At 47.8% G+C, this 24807-nt stretch overlaps 1 protein-coding gene across 5 annotated transcripts in view; it reads right to left on the bottom strand.

The window, feature by feature from the left end:
- The window catches only part of USP28 (ubiquitin specific peptidase 28), a 100206-nt gene that overhangs the window by 2543 nt on the left and 72856 nt on the right, over positions 1-24807 (bottom strand). For all 5 annotated transcript variants that reach the window (XM_040426799.1, XM_040426806.1, XM_040426815.1 and 2 more), the window contains 5 exons: positions 23094-23272; positions 21317-21395; positions 20666-20745; positions 18105-18228; positions 15475-15670 (listed from right to left, as the gene is read on the bottom strand). In XM_040426799.1, coding sequence (XP_040282733.1) covers positions 15475-15670; positions 18105-18228; positions 20666-20745; positions 21317-21395; positions 23094-23272 — 658 coding nt within the window. The remainder of the gene's footprint in view (positions 1-15474; positions 15671-18104; positions 18229-20665; positions 20746-21316; positions 21396-23093; positions 23273-24807) is intronic.

Here is a 24807-nt window from a genome sequence, read left to right as displayed (position 1 = left end):
AGTCCATTCAGCCCCCAGTTACCTGGACTAGAGCGCCACCGATCATATTCTACATTGAGCCAAATTGGACCTTGGACAGGAAAGAATGACTAGTTCGTCTTTGCTCTGGGTCCACATGGCAAGGTAATCGTGAGATGCGGTTTGTTCTAACAAAACAAATTTCCACTTAAAAAATGATTTAGCTGCGGTGCTGGTCCATAAACATGCAGGTGTACCCGGGTGGATTGTGCGCGGGTGCCGAGGATGTGGCTGGCATAGTGCGACAATAAAATAATACATACGAATTCTTCACTGTCTAATAAGTACTGCTCAGTGCTAATTTGTATCCTACCCGGCGTGCCTGAGACTCTTATGTCTGGAATTCATTGCCGGCAGAGACAGATTTCTGACAGCCCATTAATCTCGCTTCGCACGGGCTTGGAGGGACAATGTGTATTCTAATGTGCCATAAACTGAAATCGTTATGCTTTAATCTTCCTTAGGAAGAGAGGAGTGGGGGCCGTCAGTCAATAAATATGCAGGGATGTTAAAAGTGACACGGGTTATTACTGCGTCAACTGCTCGTGCAGCTCCAAAAAGGGGGCGATGGTGGAGGGGGGTAAAGCCGCGTGAAAGTCAAACAAGCAAAGGTCAAAGTTTTGTCTCCGCCGGCTCGCTCTTTTTTTGTACGCTGGTTTCTTAGATTTTAACAAGTGATCATACAGGAGACCGTCTATTACCAGGTTATCTCCTGGACAGTCACTTCAAGATTTAGCTCTAAGATACAAGGAGGATAGTCCTTTGTGTCTATATTAAAATATTCATGAATTAAAGTCTGTCCAGTTTTAACTGCTGAACACGGAGAGAAAAATGTCCAGCACCGGTATATCTTCCGAAAGGGCTATTTATTAGCATCCATTAAAATGACAGATCCATGAGTGATGCCGGCAAAGGGACAACTTATTTCTTAATTATGTCCATCGTCATTTTTCGACAGGACTGGCCCATAACCAGATGTGTTTGAGGAGCTTCACATGTCAGGGGGAGAAGGAGACAAGTCACTGCCAGGTGTCTGATGGCGTCTTTGTCTTCTCTCCCCACTCAAAACACATACACGATTGAGGGGCGATTGCACGGAGTGTGTATGGGGGAGCTGATTGACCAATCAGATACGAGCTATTAAAGGTGTATGGGTAAGGCTACTTTCACACTGACGTTTTGGTTTCCGTTTGGGAGATCCGTTCAGGGCTCTCACAAGCGGTTCAGAACGGATCAGTTTGGTTGTTCAATTATTTTATTTAGGCATAAAAATGTAACAACATGAATCAGTACACTGCGAGAAACACATCATATTTAAAATGACATCAGTAGGTTACATAAACATGAAACGAGACAAACGGGGGAGACAAACACAGACATCACAGATAGACACAAAAGGAAAAAGACAAACTACTAGGTATCTTCCATATAAGCAAACACCTACAGTCTTATACAACCGGAGACACACTGTACCGATTCAGCCATTCAGAAAATCCCTGAGACCCTTTAAACAAAATCCATGGCATCCACACTTTCAAGTATTTCTGGTCTAGTCCCGCATCTTCTGCAATCAATTCCTCCATTCTACGTAAGTTCTCAAACGTCTCTAGCCATTCTGACATCTTAGGAGCGTCCTGTGACTTACAATGTCTAGGCAACACCAAACGAGCCGCCTGCATGAAAAATCTCAGGAGGCCTCTTTTGACTACCAGAGTGGGACCGGCAAACATTGATAACAAAGCTTCCTCTGGAGTCCAAACGAACGGATCAGTTTTGCCCCAATGCATTCGGAAAGGAAAAGGATCCGCTCAGAATGCCTCCGATCAGTCACCATTCCGCTTTGGAGGCGGACACCAAAACACTGCATGACGAAACTGAGCCAAACGGATCCGTTCTGACACACAATGTAAGTCAATTGGGTCGGAACCGTTTTCTAGGACACAATCTGGCACAATAAAAAACGGATCCGTCCCCCATTGACTTTCAATGGCGTTCAAGACGGATCCGTTTTGGCCATGTTAACCACCTCAGCCCCCAGTGCTTAAACACCCTGAAAGACCAGGCCACTTTTTACACTTCTGACCTACACTACTTTCACCATTTATTGCTCGGTCATGCAACTTACCACCCAAATGAATTTTACCTCCTTTTCTTCTCACTAATAGAGCTTTCATTTGGTGGTATTTCATTGCTGCTGACATTTTTACTTTTTTTGTTATTAATCGAAATTTAACGATTTTTTTGCAAAAAAATGACATTTTTCACTTTCAGTTGTAAAATTTTGCAAAAAAAACGACATCCATATATAAATTTTGCTCTAAATTTATTGTTCTACATGTCTTTGATAAAAAAAAAATGTTTGGGTAAAAAAAAAATGGTTTGGGTAAAAGTTATAGCGTTTACAAACTATGGTACAAAAATGTGAATTTCCGCTTTTTGAAGCAGCTCTGACTTTCTGAGCACCTGTCATGTTTCCTGAGGTTCTACAATGCCCAGACAGTACAAACACCCCACAAATGACCCCATTTCGGAAAGTACACACCCTAAGGTATTCGCTGATGGGCATAGTGAGTTCATAGAACTTTTTATTTTTTGTCACAAGCTAGCGGAAAATGATGATTTTTTTTTTTCTTTTTTTTTTCTTACAAAGTCTCATATTCCACTAACTTGTGACAAAAAATAAAAACTTCCATGAACTCACTATGCCCATCACGAAATACCTTGGGGTCTCTTCTTTCCAAAATGGGGTCACTTGTGGGGTAGTTATACTGCTCTGGCATTCTAGGGGCCCAAATGTGTGGTAAGGAGTTTGAAATCAAATTCTGTAAAAAATGACGAGTGAAATCCGAAAGGTGCTCTTTGGAATGTGGGCCCCTTTGCCCACCTAGGCTGCAAAAAAGTGTCACACATCTGGTATCTCCGTATTCAGTAGAAGTTGGGGAATGTGTTTTGGGGTGTCATTTTACATATACCCATGCTGGGTGAGATAAATATCTTGGTCAAATGCCAACTTTGTATAAAAAAAATGGGAAAAGTTGTCTTTTGCCAAGATATTTCTCTCACCCAGCATGGGTATATGTAAAAAGACACCCCAAAACACATTCCCCAACTTCTCCTGAATACGGAGATACCAGATGTGTGACACTTTTTTGCAGCCTAGGTGGGCAAAGGGGCCCATATTCCAAAGAGCACCTTTCGGATTTCACTCGTCATTTTTTACAGAATTTGATTTCAAACTCCTTACCACACATTTGGGCCCCTAGAATGCCAGGGCAGTATAACTACCCCACAAGTGACCCCATTTTGGAAAGAAGAGACCCCAAGGTATTCGCTGATGGGCACAGTGAGTTCATGGAAGTTTTTATTTTTTGTCACAAGTTAGTGGAATATGAGACTTTGTATGAAAAAAAAAAAAAAAAAAAAAAATCATAATTTTCCACTAACTTGTGACAAAAAATAAAAAATTCTAGGAACTCGCCATGCCCCTCACGGAATACCTTGGGGTGTCTTCTTTCCAAAATGGGGTCACTTGTGGGGTAGTTATACTGCCCTGGCATTTTCCAGGGGCCCTAATGTGTGGTAAGTAGGTAAATGACCAGTGAAATCCAAAAGGTGCTCTTTGGAATATGGGCCCCTTTGCCCACCTAGGCTGCAAAAAAGTGCCACACATGTGGTATCTCCGTACTCAGGAGAAGTTGGGGAATGTGTTTTGGGGTGTCTTTTTACATATACCCATGCTGGGTGAGAGAAATATCTTGGCAAAAGACAACTTTTCCCATTTTTTTTATACAAAGTTGGCATTTGACCAAGATATTTATCTCACCCAGCATGGGTATATGTAAAATGACACCCCAAAACACATTCTCCACCTTCTCCTGAGTACGGAGATACCAGATGTGTGACACTTTTTTGCAGCCTAGGTGGGCAAAGGGGCCCATATTCCAAAGAGCACCTTTCGGATTTCACTCGTCATTTTTTACAGAATTTGATTTCAAACTCCTTACCACACATTTGGGCCCCTAAAATACCAGGGCATTATACCTACCCAACAAGTGACCCCATTTTGGAAAGAATAGACCCCAAGGTATTCGCTGATGGGCATAGTGAGTTCATGGAAGTTTTTATTTTTTGTCACAAGTTAGTGGAATATGAGACTTTGTATGAAAAAATAAAAAAATAAAAAAAAATCATCATTTTCCACTAACTTGTGACAAAAAATAAAAAATTCTAGGAACTCGCCATGCCCCTCACGGAATACCTTGGGGTGTCTTCTTTCCAAAATGGGGTCACTTGTGGGGTAGTTATACTGCCCTGGCATTTTCCAGGGGCCCTAATGTGTGGTAAGTAGGTAAATGACCAGTGAAATCCGAAAGGTGCTCTTTGGAATATGGGCCCCTTTGCCCACCTAGGCTGCAAAAAAGTGTCACACATCTGGTATCTCCGTACTCGGGAGAAGTTGGGGAATGTGTTTTGGGGTGTCTTTTTACATATACCCATGCTGGGTGAGAGAAATATCTTGGCAAAAGACAACTTTTCCCATTTTTTTATACAAAGTTGGCATTTGACCAAGATATTTATCTCACCCAGCATGGGTATATGTAAAATGACACCCCAAAACACATTCCCCAACTTCTCCTGAGTACGGCGATACCAGATGTGTGACACTTTTTTGCAGCCTAGATGCGCAAAGGGGCCCAAATTCCTTTTAGGAGGGCATTTTTAGACATTTGGATACCAGACTTCTTCTCACGCTTTGGGGCCCCTAGAATGCCAGGGCAGTATAAATACCCCACATGTGACCCCATTTTGGAAAGAAGACACCCCAAGGTATTCAATGAGGGGCATGGCGAGTTCATAGAATTTTTTTTTTTTTGGCACAAGTTAGCGGAAATTGATATTTTTTATTTTTTTCCTCACAAAGTCTCCCGTTCCGCTAACTTGGGACAAAATTTCAATCTTTCATGGACTCAATATGCCCCTCACGGAATACCTGGGGGTGTCTTCTTTCCGAAATGGGGTCACATGTGGGGTATTTATACTGCCCTGGCATTCTAGGGGCCCTAAAGCGTGAGAAGAAGTCTGGAATATAAATGTCTAAAAAATTTTACGCATTTGGATTCCGTGAGGGGTATGGTGAGTTCATGTAAGATTTAATTTTTTGTCACAAGTTAGTGGAATATGAGACTTTGTAAGAAAAAAAAATAATAATTCCGCTAACTTGGGCCAAAAAAATGTCTGAATGGAGCCTTACAGGGGGGTGATCAATGACAGGGGGGTTGATCAATGACAGGGGGTTGATCAATGACAGGGGGGGTGATCAATGACAGGGGGGGTGATCAATGACAGGGGGGGTGATCAATGACAGGGGGGGTGATCAATGACAGGGGGGGTGATCAATGACAGGGGGGGTGATCAATGACAGGGGGGGTGATCAATGACAGGGGGGGTGATCAATGACAGGGGGGGTGATCAATGACAGGGGGGGTGATCAATGACAGGGGGGGTGATCAATGACAGGGGGGGTGATCAATGACAGGGGGGGTGATCAATGACAGGGGGGGTGATCAATGACAGGGGGGGTGATCAATGACAGGGGGGGGTGATCAATGACAGGGGGGGTGATCAATGACAGGGGTGGTGATCAATGACAGGGGGGTGATCAATGACAGGGGGGTGATCAGGGAGTCTATATGGGGTGATAACCACAGTCATTGATCACGCCCGTGTAAGGCTTCATTCAGACGTCCGTATGCGTTTTGCGGATCCGATCCATCTATCAGTGGATCCGTAAAAATCATGCGGACGTCTGAATGGAGCTTTACAGGGGGGTGATCAATGACAGGGGGGTGATCAATGACAGGGGGGTGATCAATGACAGGGGGGTGATCAGGGAGTCTATATGGGGTGATAACCACAGTCATTGATCACGCCCGTGTAAGGCTTCATTCAGACGTCCGTATGCGTTTTGCGGATCCGATCCATCTATCAGTGGATCCGTAAAAATCATGCGGACGTCTGAATGGAGCTTTACAGGGGGGTAATCAATGACAGGGGGGTGATCAGGGAGTCTATATGGGGTGATAACCACAGTCATTGATCATGCCCCTGTAAGGCTTCATTCAGACGTCCGGATGCGTTTTGCGGATCCGATCCATCTATCAGTGGATCCGTAAAAATCATGCGGACATCTGAATGGAGCTTTACAGGGGGGTGATCAGGGAGTCTATATGGGGTGATCACCACAGTCATTGATCATGCCCCTGTAAGGCTTCATTCAGACGTCCGGATGCGTTTTGCGGATCCGATCCATCTATCAGTGGATCCGTAAAAATCATGCGGACGTCTGAATGGAGCTTTACAGGGGGGTAATCAATGACAGGGGGGTGATCAATGACAGGGGGGTGATCAGGGAGTCTATATGGGGTGATAACCACAGTCATTGATCATGCCCCTGTAAGGCTTCATTCAGACGTCCGGATGCGTTTTGCGGATCCGATCCATCTATCAGTGGATCCGTAAAAATCATGCGGACATCTGAATGGAGCTTTACAGGGGGGTGATCAGGGAGTCTATATGGGGTGATCACCACAGTCATTGATCATGCCCCTGTAAGGCTTCATTCAGACGTCCGGATGCGTTTTGCGGATCCGATCCATCTATCAGTGGATCCGTAAAAATCATGCGGACGTCTGAATGGAGCTTTACAGGGGGGTAATCAATGACAGGGGGGTGATCAGGGAGTCTATATGGGGTGATAACCACAGTCATTGATCATGCCCCTGTAAGGCTTCATTCAGACGTCCGGATGCGTTTTGCGGATCCGATCCATCTATCAGTGGATCCGTAAAAATCATGCGGACATCTGAATGGAGCTTTACAGGGGTGTGATCAATGACAGGGGGGTAATCAATGACAGGGGGGTGATCAGTGAGTCTATATGGGGTGATCAGGGGTGATCAAGGGTGATCAAGGGTGATCAAGGGGTTAATAAGTGACAGGGAAGGGGGGTGTAGTGTAGTGGTGCTTGGTGCAATATATTACTGAGCTGCCTGTGTCCTCTGGTGGTCGATCCAAACAAAGGGGACCACCAGAGGACCAGGTAGCAGGTATATTAGACGCTGTTATCAAAACAGCGTCTAATATACCTGTTAGGGGTTAAAAAAAATGGATTTTTTGTACTCACCGTAAAATCCTTTTCTCGTAGTAGGCATTGGGGGACACAGCACCATGGGTATATGCCCAGCTGCCACTAGGAGGCTGACACTAGTAACAAAAAAGTGTTGGCTCCGCCCAGGTGGGCTATACCCCTCTGCAAGAGCCGAGATACACCAGTCGGTACAAAAGCAGTAGGAACGCCATACACCTGAACAAACAGAAAACTGAACGCCAACAAGTCTTCAACTGGGGAAACCCAACGACCACAAATCGCCGGGACCACAACAAGAAGAAACTCAGTAAGAAAATGGGAGGGATCTGTGTCCCCCAATGCCTACTACGAGAAAAGGATTTTACGGTGAGTACAAAAAATCCATTTTTCTCGTGCATGGCATTGGGGGACACAGCACCATGGGACGTCCCAAAGCAGTCCCTGAGGGAGGGAAGAAGAACGCCATGTCGCCAATCTAAAGCACAGCTGCTTGCAGAACCTTGCGCCCCAGGCTAGCGTCAGCGGAAGCCAGGGAATGAATGTGATAAAACTTAGAGAAAGTGTGAACTGACGCCCAGGTGGCGGCCCGGCAGACCTGGGAAGCAGATGCCTGATGACGCACCGCCCAGGAAGCCCCAACTGCCCTAGTCGAATGAGCGGTCAACCTGGAAGGGGGAGCACGGCCCTTTGCGATATAGGCCTCCTTGACAGCCGACCGAACCCAGCGAGAGATGGTGGCCTTGGAGGCGGGCAAACCCCTACGAGGACCCGCCGGGACCACGAAAAGGGAATCCGAACGACGGAAAGGTTCCGTGAGGCGAAGGTACAGGCGAAGGGCCCGAACAACGTCAAGGCAATGGAGGGATTTCTCCCTAGGGTGAGAAGGATTAGGGCAGAAAGAGGGAAGGACGATCTCTTCATTGATATGAAACGAGGAGACCACCTTTGGAAAGAAAGAGGGAACGGGACGCAACACCACCTTGTCCTGATGGAAAACCAGGAAAGGCGAACGGCAAGAAAGCGCCGCCAGTTCGGAAAACCCGGCGGATGGAGGTGACTGCCACTAAGAAGGCCACCTTGAACGAGACAAACGACAGAGATATCCCTGCCAAAGGCTCGAAGGGAGAAGACTGAAGGGCGCCAAGGACGAGATTCAGGTCCCACGGCTCCACTGGAAAACGAAAGGGGGGGGCTCGACGAGCGACACCCTGTAGGAAAGTCCTAACCTGAGCCCGCGAGGCCACAGGACGTTGGAAAAGGACTGAGAGGGCCGAAATCTGTCCTCTGAGAGAAGCCAGGCGAAGACCCTTCTCAAAACCGGCCTGAAGGAAGGCCAGAACGTTAGGGACGGAGAAATGAAGAGGGCGGAAGCGCCCAGACTCGCACCAGGCAAAATACGCTCTCCAGGTCCGGTAGTAAATACGGGCTGACTGGGGTTTGCGAGCGTGAAGCATCGTCTGAATGACAGAATCCGAGAGGCCACGGGACTTCAAAACCGCGGTCTCAACGGCCACGCCGTCAAACGAAGCTGAAGTAAATTCGGGTGGTACAGAGGACCCTGAGAAAGGAGATCGTGGCGCAGAGGAAGTCGCCACGGCGCGTCGGCGAGCAGAAACACTAGATCTGCGTACCACGCCCTGCGGGGCCAATCTGGAGCCACCAGGATTGCCGAAACCCGGGCTGCCTTGAGACGCTTGAGCACTCGGGGCAGGAGGGGAATGGGGGGGAACAGGTAAAGAAGGTTGAACTGAGACCAAGGCAGAACTAGGGCGTCTACCGCGAAAGCCTGAGGGTCTCTGGACCGCGCGACATAGCGCGGAATCCTGTGGTTGAGACGTGACGCGAAAAGATCCACGTCCGGAGTTCCCCATCGGTGACAAAGTTGGAGGAACACCTCTGGGTGAAGAGACCATTCGCCCGGGTCGACTAGCTGACGACTGAGGAAGTCTGCCGCCCAGTTGTCGACCCCGGGAATGTGCACCGCGGAGAGGACGGGAACGTGGTTTTCCGCCCAGCGCAGGATATGGGAGGCTTCCTGCAAGGCCATCACGCTCCTGGTGCCCCCTTGGTGGTTCAGATAAGCCACGGCGGTGGAATTGTCTGTTTGAACCCGGACCGGGAGACCGCGAAGACGTGGGGTCCAGTGAGACAGTGCCAGGAAAATTGCCCTGAGCTCGAGTACATTTATCTGCAGGGAGGACTCCTGAGCAGACCAAAGACCCTGGACTGTGAGAGAGTCGAGGACAGCTCCCCAACCCGAGAGGCTGGCGTCCGTCGTGATCACCCGCCAACTGGGGGGAAGAAAAGAACGGCCCAGGGACACCGTCCGAGGAAGCAGCCACCAGGAGAGGTCCTGGCGAAGCTGGAGAGGGAGACGAACCAGGCGATCGAGACCTGCCTGGGACTTGTCCCACCTGGATAGGAGAAACAACTGAAGGTCCCGGGAGTGGAATTGGGAATAGGGAATGGCTTCGAAGGAAGCCACCATCCTCCCCAGGACGCGCATACACGTCCTGATAGTCAAGGTGGACGGACCGCGGAGAAGAGTCACCCCCGCCTGAAGGGAGGCAATCTTCTCTGGGGGGAGAAACACCCGCCCGAGGCGAGTGTCGAAAATCATGCCCAGGAAAGGCATCCTCTGGCATGGGACGAGGGAGGACTTGGAGTGGTTGATGAGCCACCCGAACTGAGCAAGAGCTGAGAGGGTGATGTGCAGGCTGGACAGGTTGTCCTCCAACGACGGGGCCCGAATCAGAAGGTCGTCCAGGTAAGGTACCAAAGCGACCCCCCTGGTACGTAGAAGGGCCATGAGAGGCGCCAACACCTTGGTGAAGACCCTCGGAGCAGAGGCCAGGCCGAAGGGCAGGGCTACGAATTGGAAATGAAGAGAACCTACCGCGAAGCGAAGGAACCTTTGGTGGGAGAGGGCAATGGGTACGTGGAGATAGGCGTCCTGAATGTCGATGGACGACAGGAACTCGTCCGACTCCAAGGAGGCGATCACCGACCGGAGGGATTCCATACGAAAGTGGCGGACCCGGACAAAGTGATTCAGCGCCTTCAGGTCCAGGATAGGACGGAGCGAACCGTCCTTCTTGGGAACCGTGAACAGATTCGAATAGAACCCCCGAAAACGTTCTGATTCTGGAACCGGAACGATGACCCCTAGAGAGCGAAGGGAACGAATGGCCTGAAAAAAACCTTCTGCCCTGGAGGGGGACCTGGGGGGCGACGTCAGGAAGAACCGTCCCGGCGGAAGATCGGAAAACTCGATCCTGTATCCGGAGGAGACTACCTCCAGAACCCAAGCGTCTTCTACGCTTGCTCGCCAGACGTCCTGAAAGGCGAGCAGACGCCCTCCCACCTTGACAGAGTCATGCGGAAGGAGGTTTAGTGGGCTGAGGGCGAGCAGGTTTGGACTTGGCATGCCAGGAGGGCTTGGCCTTAAAGGAAGGCCTGGAGGACTTCTTGTCAGTTCGGGCAGCGGGGGCCCGAAAGGACCGAAAGGACTGCGCCCGAGAGGACGACCCAGGAAAGCGACGGCGGCGAGGCTGATTCTGGGGAAGAAGAGAGCTCTTACCGCCAGTGGCCTCCGAAATGAGCTCCTCCAAACGCTTCCCAAAGAGCTTCCCACCGAGAAAGGGAAGGGAAATCAGAGCCTTCTTGGAGGCGGAATCTGCCGCCCAAGAACGAAGCCAGATGGTGCGGCGAATGGCCACAGAGTTAGCGGCCGCACGGCCGGATCGGCGGGCCGATTCCATAGAGGCATCGCAAAGAAATTTGGACGCCTGGTAAATTTGAGAGGCAAGCACTGCCAGTTCCCCTTGATCAGAGTCTGGGGGTAAGGCGCGAACAAGCTGTTTTGCCCAGATAGCGCAGGCCTTAGCCACCCAGGAGGCGGCAAACGCAGGGCGGATGGCGGCACCCGCTGCGACGAAAACAGACTTGGCCAAAGAGTCGACCCGTTTGTCAGCGGGATCCGACAAGGAAGCCGCGTCAGCCAGGGGAAGGGTAGTAGCCTTCGCCAGGCGAGCAACCTGAGGGTCCACCTGAGGAGGAACCGTCCAGGTGTTGACAGACTCCTCAGAAAAGGGATAGGGGACGTCAGAGGCCCTGGTAAGATGAAGGCGCCGATCAGGATGACGCCACTCCTTAGCCAGAAGCGCGTCCAGATCCTCGTGATTCGGGAAGACCACAGTGGAACGTCTAGCCCGGCGGAAGGACACCGACTCCAGGGAGGAGGAGGAGGGAACGTCCTGCACATGGAGCGCGTCACGGACGGCTTTGATGAGGTCCTGAATGGCTGCAGACATCGCCGAGCACCGCTCTGATTCAGAATCAGAAGCGGAGGAGTCCCCAGGAACGGCGGAAGCGGCTGAAGAAGAAATTTCGCCCGACTCAGACCTAACCGGGGAGTGATCCGGGGTAGCTGAGGAAGAATGGGACCCGGCCGAGGCTGTGCGAGGTCGCTTGCTGGACCTTGTACCAGAGCGGGAACGGACTTCCCCGGCGGGGGGGTCCCTGCCCGAGGCGGCCGCAATCTGAGCGGGCAAGCGGTCCAAGGACTGCGCTAGGGATTGGGAGAGGCTGGCAAGGTTACCTATAGCCTGGGATAGGGTAGCAGCCCATTCCGGAAGGACCGACAAGGAGGAGGCCGCAGGGGCGGACTGGGTGGGCCCGGGGGGAAGGCACTGCACACAGAGAGAGGAAGACTGACCACATGGGAACTTCCTACTACACACAGAACAGGCGTAATGAGTAGAAATGGTGGCAGGGGGAGTGGGGGCCCGACCAGAAGAAGACATGAGGGCGGTATGGAGGAGCCTGCAAAGCAAAAAAGAGGAGTCAGCCAGAGGCTGCCTACCAGACCCAAGGTGCTGTGTCCCACAGAAGCACGTCCAGAGAGACGAGTCGCAGGAGAAGCTGCAGGCAGGACAGGAGCCGGTAGTAGAGGAAGCCACACCCCCCCAGCAGCCCGCGCTGGGATAAGAAAAAAGCGCGCCTCCCAGGGCGCCACCCACAGAGGGGAGGGAAAGGCGAAAAGCCCGGGAAGGCAGGAGGCGGAGCGGAGCTCCGCCCCACGTGACCTGCGGCCTAGGCTGAAGAAAAGCCGGGGCCTAAAGTAGAAAAAACTGCCGGAAACGGACGCCCGCGATCGCGGTAACGCCCGGAGGCAGCAGCAGGAGCGGAGAAGCAGCGCCGAGTCCCCGGCGGGGTGCGGGGGCCCGGAAGGCCAGGTAGGAGCAGGGGAAAAACCGTAAGTACGGGAAGGAGCCGAAAAAACAGAACCGGCCGTCTTAAAGGGCCAGACCCTAGAAACGAGGGTGCCCCAAAAGGTTTTGCCCCACGCAGAAAAGAACCCCAGGAAAGCGTGCAGTGCCCCCTAAGTTGGAGGAACTCCTCCGGACCCAAGTGCTAGGCTAAAAAGGGGGCCAGGACACAAGGAGACACAGGGTGGAGGGGGAGGGGGAGACACTGCCATACTCACCTTCTGACGTTTTCAGGCGCAGCAATGACCACCCCCTCGGCGGACTCAACACGGGAGCCGTGGGTCCGCCGGAATTCCTCTGCGGAAGCAGATAAGTGGGGACTAGGTGGCTGCCGGGTACCTGAGTACGCGCCCGCAGGGGGGCAACTAAAGTGGAACACGATGGAGCCACCCCTGCATCAGGAAGAACCTGTAGAAAAAAAAAAAAGAGAAAAAATAGAACAAAATAAAAAATAAATTCAGCAGGATGACCTGCAAGACAGGTCATGTCTGCCTCCTACGGACACTAGAACTAGACTGGTGTATCTCGGCTCTTGCAGAGGGGTATAGCCCACCTGGGCGGAGCCAACACTTTTTTGTTTCTAGTGTCAGCCTCCTAGTGGCAGCTGGGCATATACCCATGGTGCTGTGTCCCCCAATGCCATGCACGAGAAAAACACATCTCCAGCCTGCCAGCGAACGATCGCCGCTGGCAGGCTGGAGATCAACTCTCTTACCTTCCGTTCCTGTGAGCACGCGTTCACAGGAAATCTCGCGTCTCGCGAGATGACGCGTATATGCGTCCACTCGGAATGAATCAACCACCTCCAGGACGCGTCTGTGCGTACAGCGGTCCGGAGGTGGTTAAAGATAATCCAAACGGATCCGTTCTGAGCGGATGCAGACGGTTGTATTATCTGAACGGATCCGTCTGTGCAGATCCATGATGGATCCGCACCAAACGCGAGTGTGAAAGTAGCCTTACTTCAGAGTTAGCACGCTGGGTTATGAAATTGGGACAAAGCTCATACAATGGGAGGATGGAGTTATATCTGGCTCCGGGATCCTCTCACAAAGTAGATGTCCTGCAAAGAGTGTTCAATTAAATATCACACAGTCACACAATACCCTAAATACAACGGTGATGTGACTGTAATAGGATCCAACTGAGCACTAGCCTGTGTGACTGCACCGCTGTGTGTGGGTCACATCTTCTACCACCTTATTATTGGCTCGGGCAGAGATAGTTATCATCCTGTTTTGGACAATTTGAAGCATATGTCCATACAATATTCTTGCTAATTGTTAATGACCACAATTATATTCTCAGTATATACATACATTCTTTAAATGTTAAGGACAAAACCAGACAAATTGATTGTAATAAACACATAGCAAAATAAAGAAGCCAAAAAAAGCCCATTAGGGGATGATGAACACACATCTCCTGGTTATGCAGGTCTGAATGACTGACAGTCTCACAACCTTCCAGGGTTTCACTCACCAAGTGGTTCTTGGATCAGTCGTTCAAAACCTTAAGTGACCTTAGAGCACTGAGGGAATACTAATGAGTAGGTGGCGGGAGCACGTGACGAGGGTCTCTGCATTAATATCAGCCTGGAGCATTCAGAGTGACAAGCAAATTGGAGGGAGGAGAATCCTGAGGTGTCAAATGGCAAGGGGCGGCCGTTTATACCTGCACTGGATAATGCGTCATGCTGGTCATACACACCATATAGCCGGGGATTCACACGATTCAACCATAAACCTGCATGCTCAGACTAGTAAAGTGTAAATGTTTAATTCTAAAAGGATGGGGAGTGACAACCATATAACTTTGGCACCATACACTGATTGTAACCATGGTTACAGACCACCCTGCAATCCATCAGTGGTGGTCGTGCTTGCACAATATAGGAAAAAGAACTAGCCAAATGTGCCTTCCTATGGTCCCGGCCACCAGAGAGGCTGACGCTTTATCCTATAGTGTGCAAGCAGGGCCACCGCTGATGGATTGCAGGGTGGTCTGTAACCATGGAAACGAGCAGTGTATAATGTGATGGAAAAATGAATCCAGTCAGCAAAGCAAGCAATATGCACAATAACAATACATTAGTAAGAGACTTGTATTAACTTCCTCTACATGTGAGACAACCCCTTTAAAAGGGGTTGTCGGGTTCAGAGGTGAACCCGGACATATCCCCTTTTTCCCCCACTCAGCCTTTTCTGGAGATCTGGTGATGTACCGGCCTCTCCATGGGTAAGCTAGGCGGAGGCTTCCACCTAGCAGTGAGCCCGGTGACATCACCGGCATTAACGAACGGGCTTTAGCGGGCGCTAGCCTGTAAAATGGTTTGGGGGATCGCTAAAGCACGCCCATCACAGCCGGTGACATCACCAGCAACACTGCTAGGCGGAAGCCTCCGCCTAGCAGTGTAAAAATGTGAACAAACAGCCCTTGCCCTGCGCTATGTCCCATGTCAGAGGGGCTGAGTGGGGGAAGAAGGCATATGTCCGGGTTCACCTCTGAACCCGGACAACCCCTTTAATGCATGTGAACTTTAGACCCACTTTATAAACTCAAATGGCATCTGTCAGCAGATTTGTACCTATGACACTGGCTGACCTTTTGCCTGTGCGCTTTGCAGCTGAAGACATCTGTGTTGGTTCCATGTTCATATGTGTCCGTATTGCTTAGAAAAATGATGTTTTAATATATGCAAATGAGCCTCTAGGAGCAACGGGGGCGTTGCTGTTACACCTAGAAGCTTTGCTCTCTTTGCAATTGACATGCCCTGTGCACGCAGCAGTTGCAGAGAGAGCTGAGCCTCCTGGTGTAATGGCAACGCCCCCGTTGCCCTAGAGGCACATTTTCATATATTAAAGCTTCATTTTCTCAGCAATGTGGACACATATGAACATGGGACTAACACAGATGCCTTCAGCTGCCAAGAGCACATGTAACAGGTCAGCCAGTTTCATAGGTACAAATCTGCTGACAGATGCCTGTTAAATGTGAATATTTTTTTGATGGTCACATATAAGAGCACTCGGGACTCACCATCTATATCTTGGCCAAGGTATGAGCACCAACGACTCCGCATTTCCTCGATAGCGCCCAGGTCTTCCTCTGAGATCTTATTGTTGAAGATGAGATGCATGCAAGGGATGATCAGGTCATTCATGATGACGATGCCTTCAGAGATCTGCTCTTCTACACGACTCTCAAACATCCTGGCAGCCATATCATTTAAGTCCTTTTATAAAGGAGGGGAAAAATGTGGCAAGAGAGCTTGTTAACCAAAGACAAGTATCGTAAAAAAAGAATGCAAGCTACACAGGCATGTGCCTGGGGTGGCAAATGTAAGCTGGAGAAATGCTGCCCGTCTCATCCTGTAGAATCACTGCATATTACAAGTAAGGGCTTTTTCAGATCTGTGTTGGAAGCTCTGTTGTAGACTACCTAACTCTTATCTGCTTAAAAAAAAATAAAAAAATATTACGAAAGCAAGCTCAACGGACTTCATTGTATGCAGTACTAATGGAGCAGAACAACGAAAATCTATAGCAGTGATGTGAGCTCACCCTTACTATTCTCAGTTATTAACAATTTATGCCATTAAGATGACGCACATAAGCAGACGGAGAGGGCGATCTGATACAAAATAGACTGGGATGGGGGAAATTCAGACCTGTAGATCCTATGTTCTGCTGGGTTTGTACATTACAGTATGCACACACCATTGCAGGCACATGCACAAAACTTGAGCAAAGCAGTTTCAGGGATGACTTATTTCCATTTCCTTAGGCCAAGGGAGAGTGTCCTAAATCTCGTCTGACCACAAAAGCCCTCTTCCCAATTGACGCCCACCCCTCATTGTTACAAATAACAACCCTTTCATCTGCCTATGGGGGAAATTGTATTCTCTCCTAGAATGAGAGAGCAGGGGTCACCATCCAGCGACAGCAGATGTTACAGTATTAAATAAAAGCATGGCTGACACTATCCTAGGGCTAAAACCAAATCCTAGATACTGCAACTTACCAGAAGATATAAAATCTCTTTCTATGGGGTTCTTTGTACTTGGCTGAATGGGGGAAGCTAGAACAGCTATGAGGCCAGTTAAACTTCTATGAAGACATGAAAGGTCCTCTTTAAGACTCTATTCATACTTGTTTTTTTTGGATTTAAAATTAGGGTTGCACTGGGTATCGAATTATCGATACCCAATCAATACTTTTGTACCCGGATCGATTAGATACCGGGATTTGCCTTTTACCGTTACCGCGCAGCCTAGTATCAGAGGACATGGCGCGCACTGCTCTCAGCAGGCTCCATGTTCTCCTCAGCAGCACAGTGGAGAAGGAGGGAGTCTCTCCCCACTGCCAACAATGAGCGGAGAGAGGGGCGGAGGAGGGGAGGGACTTTGGCCACTGAGCCATCAATGAAGATAACTAACATTTAATACAAATATAGGTTGCAGGTGCCGGCAGCAGAATCACATAGCCGGCACCCGACCTCTATGACAAGGCGCTGCGATCCGCGGCAGTTATCCCTCAGGTGTATTTGTATTAAAAGGTTGGTGGCGCAGTGTGCCCCGCCCCCCCCCCCCCAATATTAAAGTCATAGTTGGCAGTAACCACAGGGTCTCCTCCCCTCCTTCTCAGTTGGTGGCAGTTCCGATCGGAGCCCCAGCAGTGAAATCGCGGGGCTCCAATCTGTTACCATGGCAGCCAGGATGCTACTAAAGCCTTCCATGGCTGCCATGGTAAGCTCCCAGGGTAGCAGGGACAGTGTGAAGTCCTTTTCACTCTGACAGAGCTCTATTAGGGTGAACAGGACAAGGGATTAAAAGATCCCAGGTTCTAGCCCCTAAGGGGACTAATAGTTATTAAATAAAAAGTAAAAAAAAAAAAAAAAAACACACCAGAATATCAAGTTAAAATCACCCCTTTCCCAATTTTATATATAAACAATAAATAAACATATTAGATATCGCCACCTCCGAAAAGTCCAAACTATTAAAATATATTTAAAAAAATAATATCTCCTATGTGGTGAATGCCGTAACAGAATTTTTTTTTATAAAAACCACGCGATTCGCCATTTTTTAGTCACCTTGTCCCCCCAAAAAATAAGATAGGACTGTTCGATTATGGGCTGGACGTTCCATAAAATGCGGAATGCATGCTGCTTTTTTGGTGTTTTTTTTTCGCGTAGTATCGAGTATCGCAATACTTTTTTATGCTATCGAAATCAAATCAAAATTTTGGCATCGTGACAACTCTACTTCAAATGAATCCCTTCTAATTTATGTTTAATGCATTGAAGATCAACGGATGAATAAACTGATGTGAATGAAGACAAGCAGGTCATCCGATACTGAACAGATAATGGGTAACTTACAGGTCGGGACATTCCAGGTACTGCATTAATACATGTACATGGTAGACCGTTTGGCCATGTGAATCATACAAACATAACACCTGCCCATAAGCCATGTGGACATCATAGATGAGAGAAGCCTGCTCAGGACAACACTGTATGAGCCGGAACGGAGAGCTGCTCTGTAATACATGGACGGACATACATCTGAACGCTGCAGAGGTCTCCGATAAGATAACCTCTAAGTTTCTTAGCTCATTCAGGAGTGTAAGACAAAATTATGTAAGGAATACACTAATACATACCAGGAGGCACTTCCGTCTGTAAAGCTCAAGCAGTTTTTCTTCCACCCCGCGATTGGCTCCTATGCTGAGAAGGGCGCTATTACTTTGATAGGCATATACCAGGTACGTGAGGGCTTCCTGACATCTGACAAGAATAAGAGAAATTGTTACTGCAGCTCTGATCCGACCAGTATATATTTATCACAGATTCCTAGCCTTGGTTTATGAGACTATGTGGTATGTAAATGTCTCCTACCTACAACCTGGGACATCTAGTCAGGAGACTTTGCAGGTACATGTGACCTTCAAAGGGAGTCCGTGAACCCCTGTCCATTTGTGCAGGCAGGGGTTAAACAAAAAGACTCACCTGTTACCTGTGCTCCAGTTCCCGCGCTGAGCTCCCTTGCTTCATACTTCTGGTCAGTGAAGTAGAAGTGACGTGCCATCAGTGGTAACATGCAATGCTGGCACATGTCAGAGTTGAGACTACTGATTGGCCAGTACTGGTGCCATGTGCATAGACTGCATGTCACATTCCAGTACAGCAGGGATTGGAAGAAGAGAAGAAAGGAGCTCAGTGCTGGAACCTTGCCTGCCCATATGAAAAGGGGCTCCCTTCCACCGCTCCTGACATTCCTGTTTTAATAGTTTCATGTATTCACCATGTAAAAACAATTCTGGAACATCTATTCTTATGGCTCTATGTTGTTCCATTCCTTTATTATTTCTACTAGAAGTTATAGATGAAATGCTAGCAGTCTGCAGTAAGGGTACAGAGGGGCGGTAACCAGTTGGGGGTGTGTAGCTGCACAGCACTGATTGGATAGAGTCAGACTGTGCAAGTACACGCCCCCAACTGGTTACCTCCCCTCTGTACCCTTACTGAAGGCTAATAGCAATTCATTCATAACTTCTAGTAGAAATAATAAAGGAATGGCAGAACATAGAGCCATAAGAATAGATGTTCCGGAATTGTTATTACATGGGGAATTCAGGAAGCTATTAAAACAGACATGTCAGGAGCGGTGGAAGGTCCTCTTTATTGTTAAAACTTGGAAACATAACTTTAATAGACGTGTAAAAACAAAACATTACAGAGAAGGTTAAATAACTCCATTCACAGAACTTAAATTTAGCAACTGATTTCAAAATTAAGAGTGGCAAGAATCCCGGAAATCAGAGGCAGCCATCTAGACAGCACCATAATACCAGTCTACTTGGTGCGTTGTGTGTTCACACCTCTTCAGTAGTAGATCTGCTGAGCGTAAAAGTGTCCATGAACATTAGAAAGCTGCCTATGTCTCCTGACCCCTTCCCATACACCTGCTCATAGGGCCGAGTGTGCATGTGTCCCGAGTGTGGAAAGGGGGAGAACGTCATACACTTCTGGCGGTGGCTTATCTCCTACGAGAACAAAGCGATTGGGCAGTTCAAATCCGACTGCCCAATCCTTATCTCCCCAATATCTGTCATCAGGGGAGGGTCAGCCGGCATTTATGTAACGTGTAAGGCCAGCTTAACTCAAGAACGTAATCTAGTAATTAAATAGTGGAGTTCATTTACTAATTAGAGCCGAGTGACCTCCGCTGGTCCGGCTTTAGAGGCCCTGGTGATGAACCATTATCAACAAAAAAAGTGCTCTGAAAGAGATCCAGTGCAGGGTAGTGGCTGGGATTGTAGAGGCTCTCTTCTCTGGTCTACAAATGGAGGTCCCAAGAGGGGGACCAGTTTTATAAAGTCCATACGGCCAATCAGGACATGTAGACATGGGATGACTTAGTACACATTTCATAGATTTTTACTTCAGTGCTTTTTACAATGTCTTTTTATATAAAAGCATGCATGGACTTGGGTCTCCGCACCTTTTGCTCATTCAGCCATCTATCTCTTAAAGGCTGTGATCACAATTTTTCTTTTATCATTGCATTTTACTCATTGAGGGCTAAAAATCATGTTTTTCAATTGGTCTTTATTAAAATGTTCAACAGTTCCTGTTCCACGGCTTTCCCTTTCAGGGACTCTGTAAACTACTTTGTAGAGACTCCGTCAGGCAACTGCTCTGATGGTTGTATGTGTAGCCCTTATCTCTGAACTCCTGACAACACTTAAGTCATGTACATGTACAGCACCGGTCTTGAAGGGGTTAAAATACTGAATTTATCAGAAAACTGTGCTCGAGTTTAGAGGAGCATCTGGTAAGCTCAGGAATCAAGAAGCAAACGAGAATCACCAAGCAGGATCCCAACAGCACAAACTGCTCCTGGCCGGCGTTTTCCCATGAGACCTCTGACCTGACTGGCCGATTTACACAGCATCTTTAGTATGGACTGGAAATCATGCTTTCTGTTCATTGCTATGGGACGGACTACGATTCTCTGATAGGAATACACAGACAGTCTGATCTCCAGTACAGTGTAAAGATGCTGTGTAAATCAGAGTGGGAGTCATGTCAGGCGACGGGGTAGGGAACAGCACCCGGTCAGCGCAATCATTGCACCATGTCTTATGTGGTAGCCAAACGAGGATAGCAATAAAAACAGGAGTTGTTACACAAGGTGTACGGCCAACAAGGGGGCACTTACTTTCCATTCTGGTACAACTCGAGCCCACTCAGAAGGTAAACAGACACCTTGCGAAACTGGCTGTAATCCTCGTGCCACTTCTGTAGGAGGAAGAAAAATAAAACCTCATTTATTTTAGATCTTATGTAAAAACTATGGAGGTTGTGAGCGTCTGATCTAACCTGACCTCTCTGCCTAACCACAGGGGCTGTTACCAATAAAAAACTGTTAAAAAGAAGTGGAGGCGACAGAATGGACATAAAACATACTGTACATGTACAACATACATACACACATAAATTCAACCCTATATGAGGCAGTACACTTTCCATTAAAGGGGTATTCCAGTTATAACAAGTTATTCCCTATGTCCCAGCACTAGCACCCCCACTGATCACGAGAACAGGGTCCCCCGTCCCCGCTGCTTTGGATCAGCTGGTTGGAAAAGCGCCCCACCACTCCATTCATTTCTATGGGAGCACCGGAGATAGCCAAGACTTGTACTCCGCTACCTCCGGCACTCCCAAAAAAAACTAATGAAGAGGCGGTGTGCATTTCCGACCAGCGTGGGGGTCCCAGCGGTAGGACCCCAACCAAACTGATAGTTATCCCCTATTCTATACCCCTTTAAAGTATAGTTCTACTATTTTAGATGAGATCAAGAAACCTAACCTGATATTCTTTCATATCCATGTCGTTGGGCCCAATCTCTCTCAGTTTGGCTCGAGCCACCTTCATAATGCTTATCGAGCTGAAAGAGTCACACAGAATAGTAACCATAAGATGCAGAATAGGTAGATTAGGGCTTATGACGCAAGGCCCAAAAATGAAAAGGACATCTGACACATTTCTGTACCCATCGTTTGGCATCAGTTACGTTAACACCAGGAACATTAATGCCCAGTGAGCTTGATTCCATCACGCATCTGTAATTTTCTTCCTCCCCTAACCCTGGATGCCTATACATTCCCACAGTAAAGATGCTCATACACAAAAGAGGACTGCCAGCCAAACATCTAAGGCTATGTTCTCTTCTGCATTTGGGCCTTCATAGCAGATTCTCTTAAAACATATAGAACCAAAAAGTCCTGCATGCAGGGAAATTTTGTCCAGAAGAATGATGGAACCCCCCAAACAGAAACCAGACAGACCCCATTATAGTCAATGGCCAGAACTTCTGTTATTTTTGCTGTTCTTCTCCTATAATGGAGCAGAAAGACGGAAATCGCTAGCGGTGATGTGGACACTGCCTAATGTGTAGGGCCTTCCGACTCTACGTAAACAGCAGTTGTCAGGGGCAGATGGATTTGAACACCCAATCTTTTTATTCTCCAGCAGGATGACCCGCAGCGAGAGGTGTGTCTGGCAGCATTGAGAATACACACACTCAGCTGGGCGAAGGCATGTGTATAGGGGGCTGGAAGAAATGGCTGCTCTCCCGACAGCCACCTGATGCGTATGGCCAGTTTAAGACTCTGCCTGTAGATCTAGCTCAGCCATTAGGCAGTTCATCTCTAACAGTAGGCCCAGCAATAACAGCCGCTTAGCAATGATCTGAGAATGGAAGCAGCTTGGGATTTCCCTGGGAATCCTACAAATTCAGAAGGATCACAGCACATTCCCTCAACACAATGTCTTATAGAGCTGCACACTCTTTGGCTGGAATTCTATCAGATTGCACCTCATACATATTTGGTGTAAATCCCCATAAAATGCAGTGTAATCAGCAGGAAGTATGTTATAGAGCAGGAGGAGCTGAGCAGATTGATACATAGTGATTGGGAAAAGATTCAGTAAAACGTGTTATTCCTTTACATCTCTGCTCTTTCTGAGCTCAGTTGTACAGAGTCTATATGACAAGTGTGATTGATAGCATTCCCTGTCCATGTGTGTATACACAGAAGCTGTCAGTCACTGATAGTTGTGCACGAGGTGGGTCTCTCTGTATACACACATACAAGGAATGCTATTAATCTTTTCCCCAGAACAGCTGTATATTCATGCGCTCATGTTCTTCTGCTACCTTGTGGTGACAGGTTCTCTTGAAATGGTCACTGTTGTTTCAATAAACTTTGCATAAATCAATAGTACACATGACTATAACTTTGTAATAAATCTCATCAGAGTACAATAAGTTCCCCCTTCCTAAACTATCGGATAGATTGCTGTCAGCTCACTGAAGGGTCAGATTACAGGCTGCCCATAGAAGACTATGGAACGGGGAGGGCGAGGAGTGAGCTGCAGTAAGAGAGACAGAGGTAAAAAAAGAGCTTATTTAAAGAAACAGACACACATGCTGCCCAGAGACGTCTATGGAGGGAGGGGGATGGAGAATGAGCTGCTAGAGGCATGGACAGCATTTCTTATGTTCAACCTGTACTATTCATTTATGCAGAAATAGATGAAACAAGTGACCATGTAAGAGTAACAATTAACCCTTGTACCTCACCGTTCATCATAGCTGAGATTTCTATCCGCAAACTGCTCCAATAACGTTCTTTCTATTATACGTTCGGGGGCTTTGTTCTGAAAGAAGTAGATCAACACATGCTGCAGACGGGGGTCGTTGGATGGAGACGTTTGCTCCTTAGAAAGCTGGTAGAGTCGGGTGTACTCCTCTCGGAAAGCCTACAGGGAAGACAAACTGTTAACAAAGCTTCATCATAAGAACTGGAAAAGTACAGGAGGGGATAGGACAAATTGCACAACCAAGTCCTCCTTAAGGGCTCGTTCACACGATCCACAATACACGGGCACCGTTCCGTGGGCATTCTGCATCACGGATGCGGACCCATTCACTTCAATGGGTCCGCAAATCCGGGGATGCGGAACGGAACACTACGGAAGCACTATAGAGTGCTTCCTGGGGATGCGTTCCGTGCAAAAAGATAGAACATGCTCTATTTTTTTTTGGGGAACGGAGGGTTCGCAGACCCATGCAATTTGTGGTCCACAGCACGGGCTTCACACGTTCGTGTGAAAGAGCCCTAAAAGATTTATTAAAGATATTGATCGCCTAGGATAGGCTACACATTGCGAATAGCCGACTGCCATGAGAGCAGTATTCCAGAAGGGGCTGTCTCTGAGGACACATCGTCTTTAAAATCGTTGCTGCCGACAGTCACTGGATGTCACTGCAACACCTATTCAACAGGCAGCGTTCAATGGTGTAAGAAATGTGGTTCACTCAGTGGCATTAGTCTTATTCAAGAGGTTATTCATGGGGTATAAATAAAACTCACTCTTTTGAAGCTTTCCTTGTAATTTTTCTGTCCTTTTATTCATATAAATAAATCGCTATAACGCATAGTAATCCTGAGAGCGCTGAACTGATTGCTGCCGCGTGACGTCTCGGGGGTCAGGCCCCTCCTGCATTTCCAGATATCGTCCAATATTAGATTTATGTTTGTTTAATCGTACCTTTATTCCTCTTTTTGTCCGTCCGATGTACCATAAACTACATGGACATCGAATGACGTAAACGACATTTTTTTGTCATACAATGGAATTGCAGTTAATACGGGATAAACATGGCAAGGTTCCTTTCTTCCTTGCAGCTAAAAAATTCTAGGTTTTTCTTTAAATAAAGATATTGATGCAGGACGCCAGTCTGGACAACTGCATGATCGCCTTCCTGATGACATTTATTGGAGTTCATCCTTACAAAAAATGATTTTAGATTTCATGAAGAACCCTACTTGCAGCCGCAGGGGACTTCAATGGGGTCCTCCGCTGCGCCAAGTTTTGCAAATATTTTCATGGCGGCATTTGAGAATGAGCATATTTTCAATAATGGAAAATTAGAAACATCGTCCACATGGCTACGCTATGTGGATGATATATTTCTGCTGTGGAAGGGTACGGAACAGTCACTGATGGAATTCATCGATTATCTCAATTCCTGCCATGAAACTATAACATTTCACCCTAATACTATACAGTCCCTAGATGTAGAGATTAAGAAAGGAGACAATGGGAAATTTAATACTACACTATATGCCAAGCCAACTGATCGAAACAATATACTGCTATATTCCAGCTATCACGTATTCAAAAATATACCAAAAGAGCAATTTATTAGAGCAAAACGCATCACTAATTAGTCAGAAAAGAAAAAAACAAGGCCAAGGATAATCGCTGCTTGTATATAGGGACTTATGATA

The sequence above is a fragment of the Bufo bufo genome, chromosome 1, assembly GCF_905171765.1.
Source record: "Bufo bufo chromosome 1, aBufBuf1.1, whole genome shotgun sequence".
Lineage (NCBI taxonomy): Eukaryota > Metazoa > Chordata > Amphibia > Anura > Bufonidae > Bufo > Bufo bufo.
This window is presented reverse-complemented; position numbering and strand designations above follow the sequence as displayed.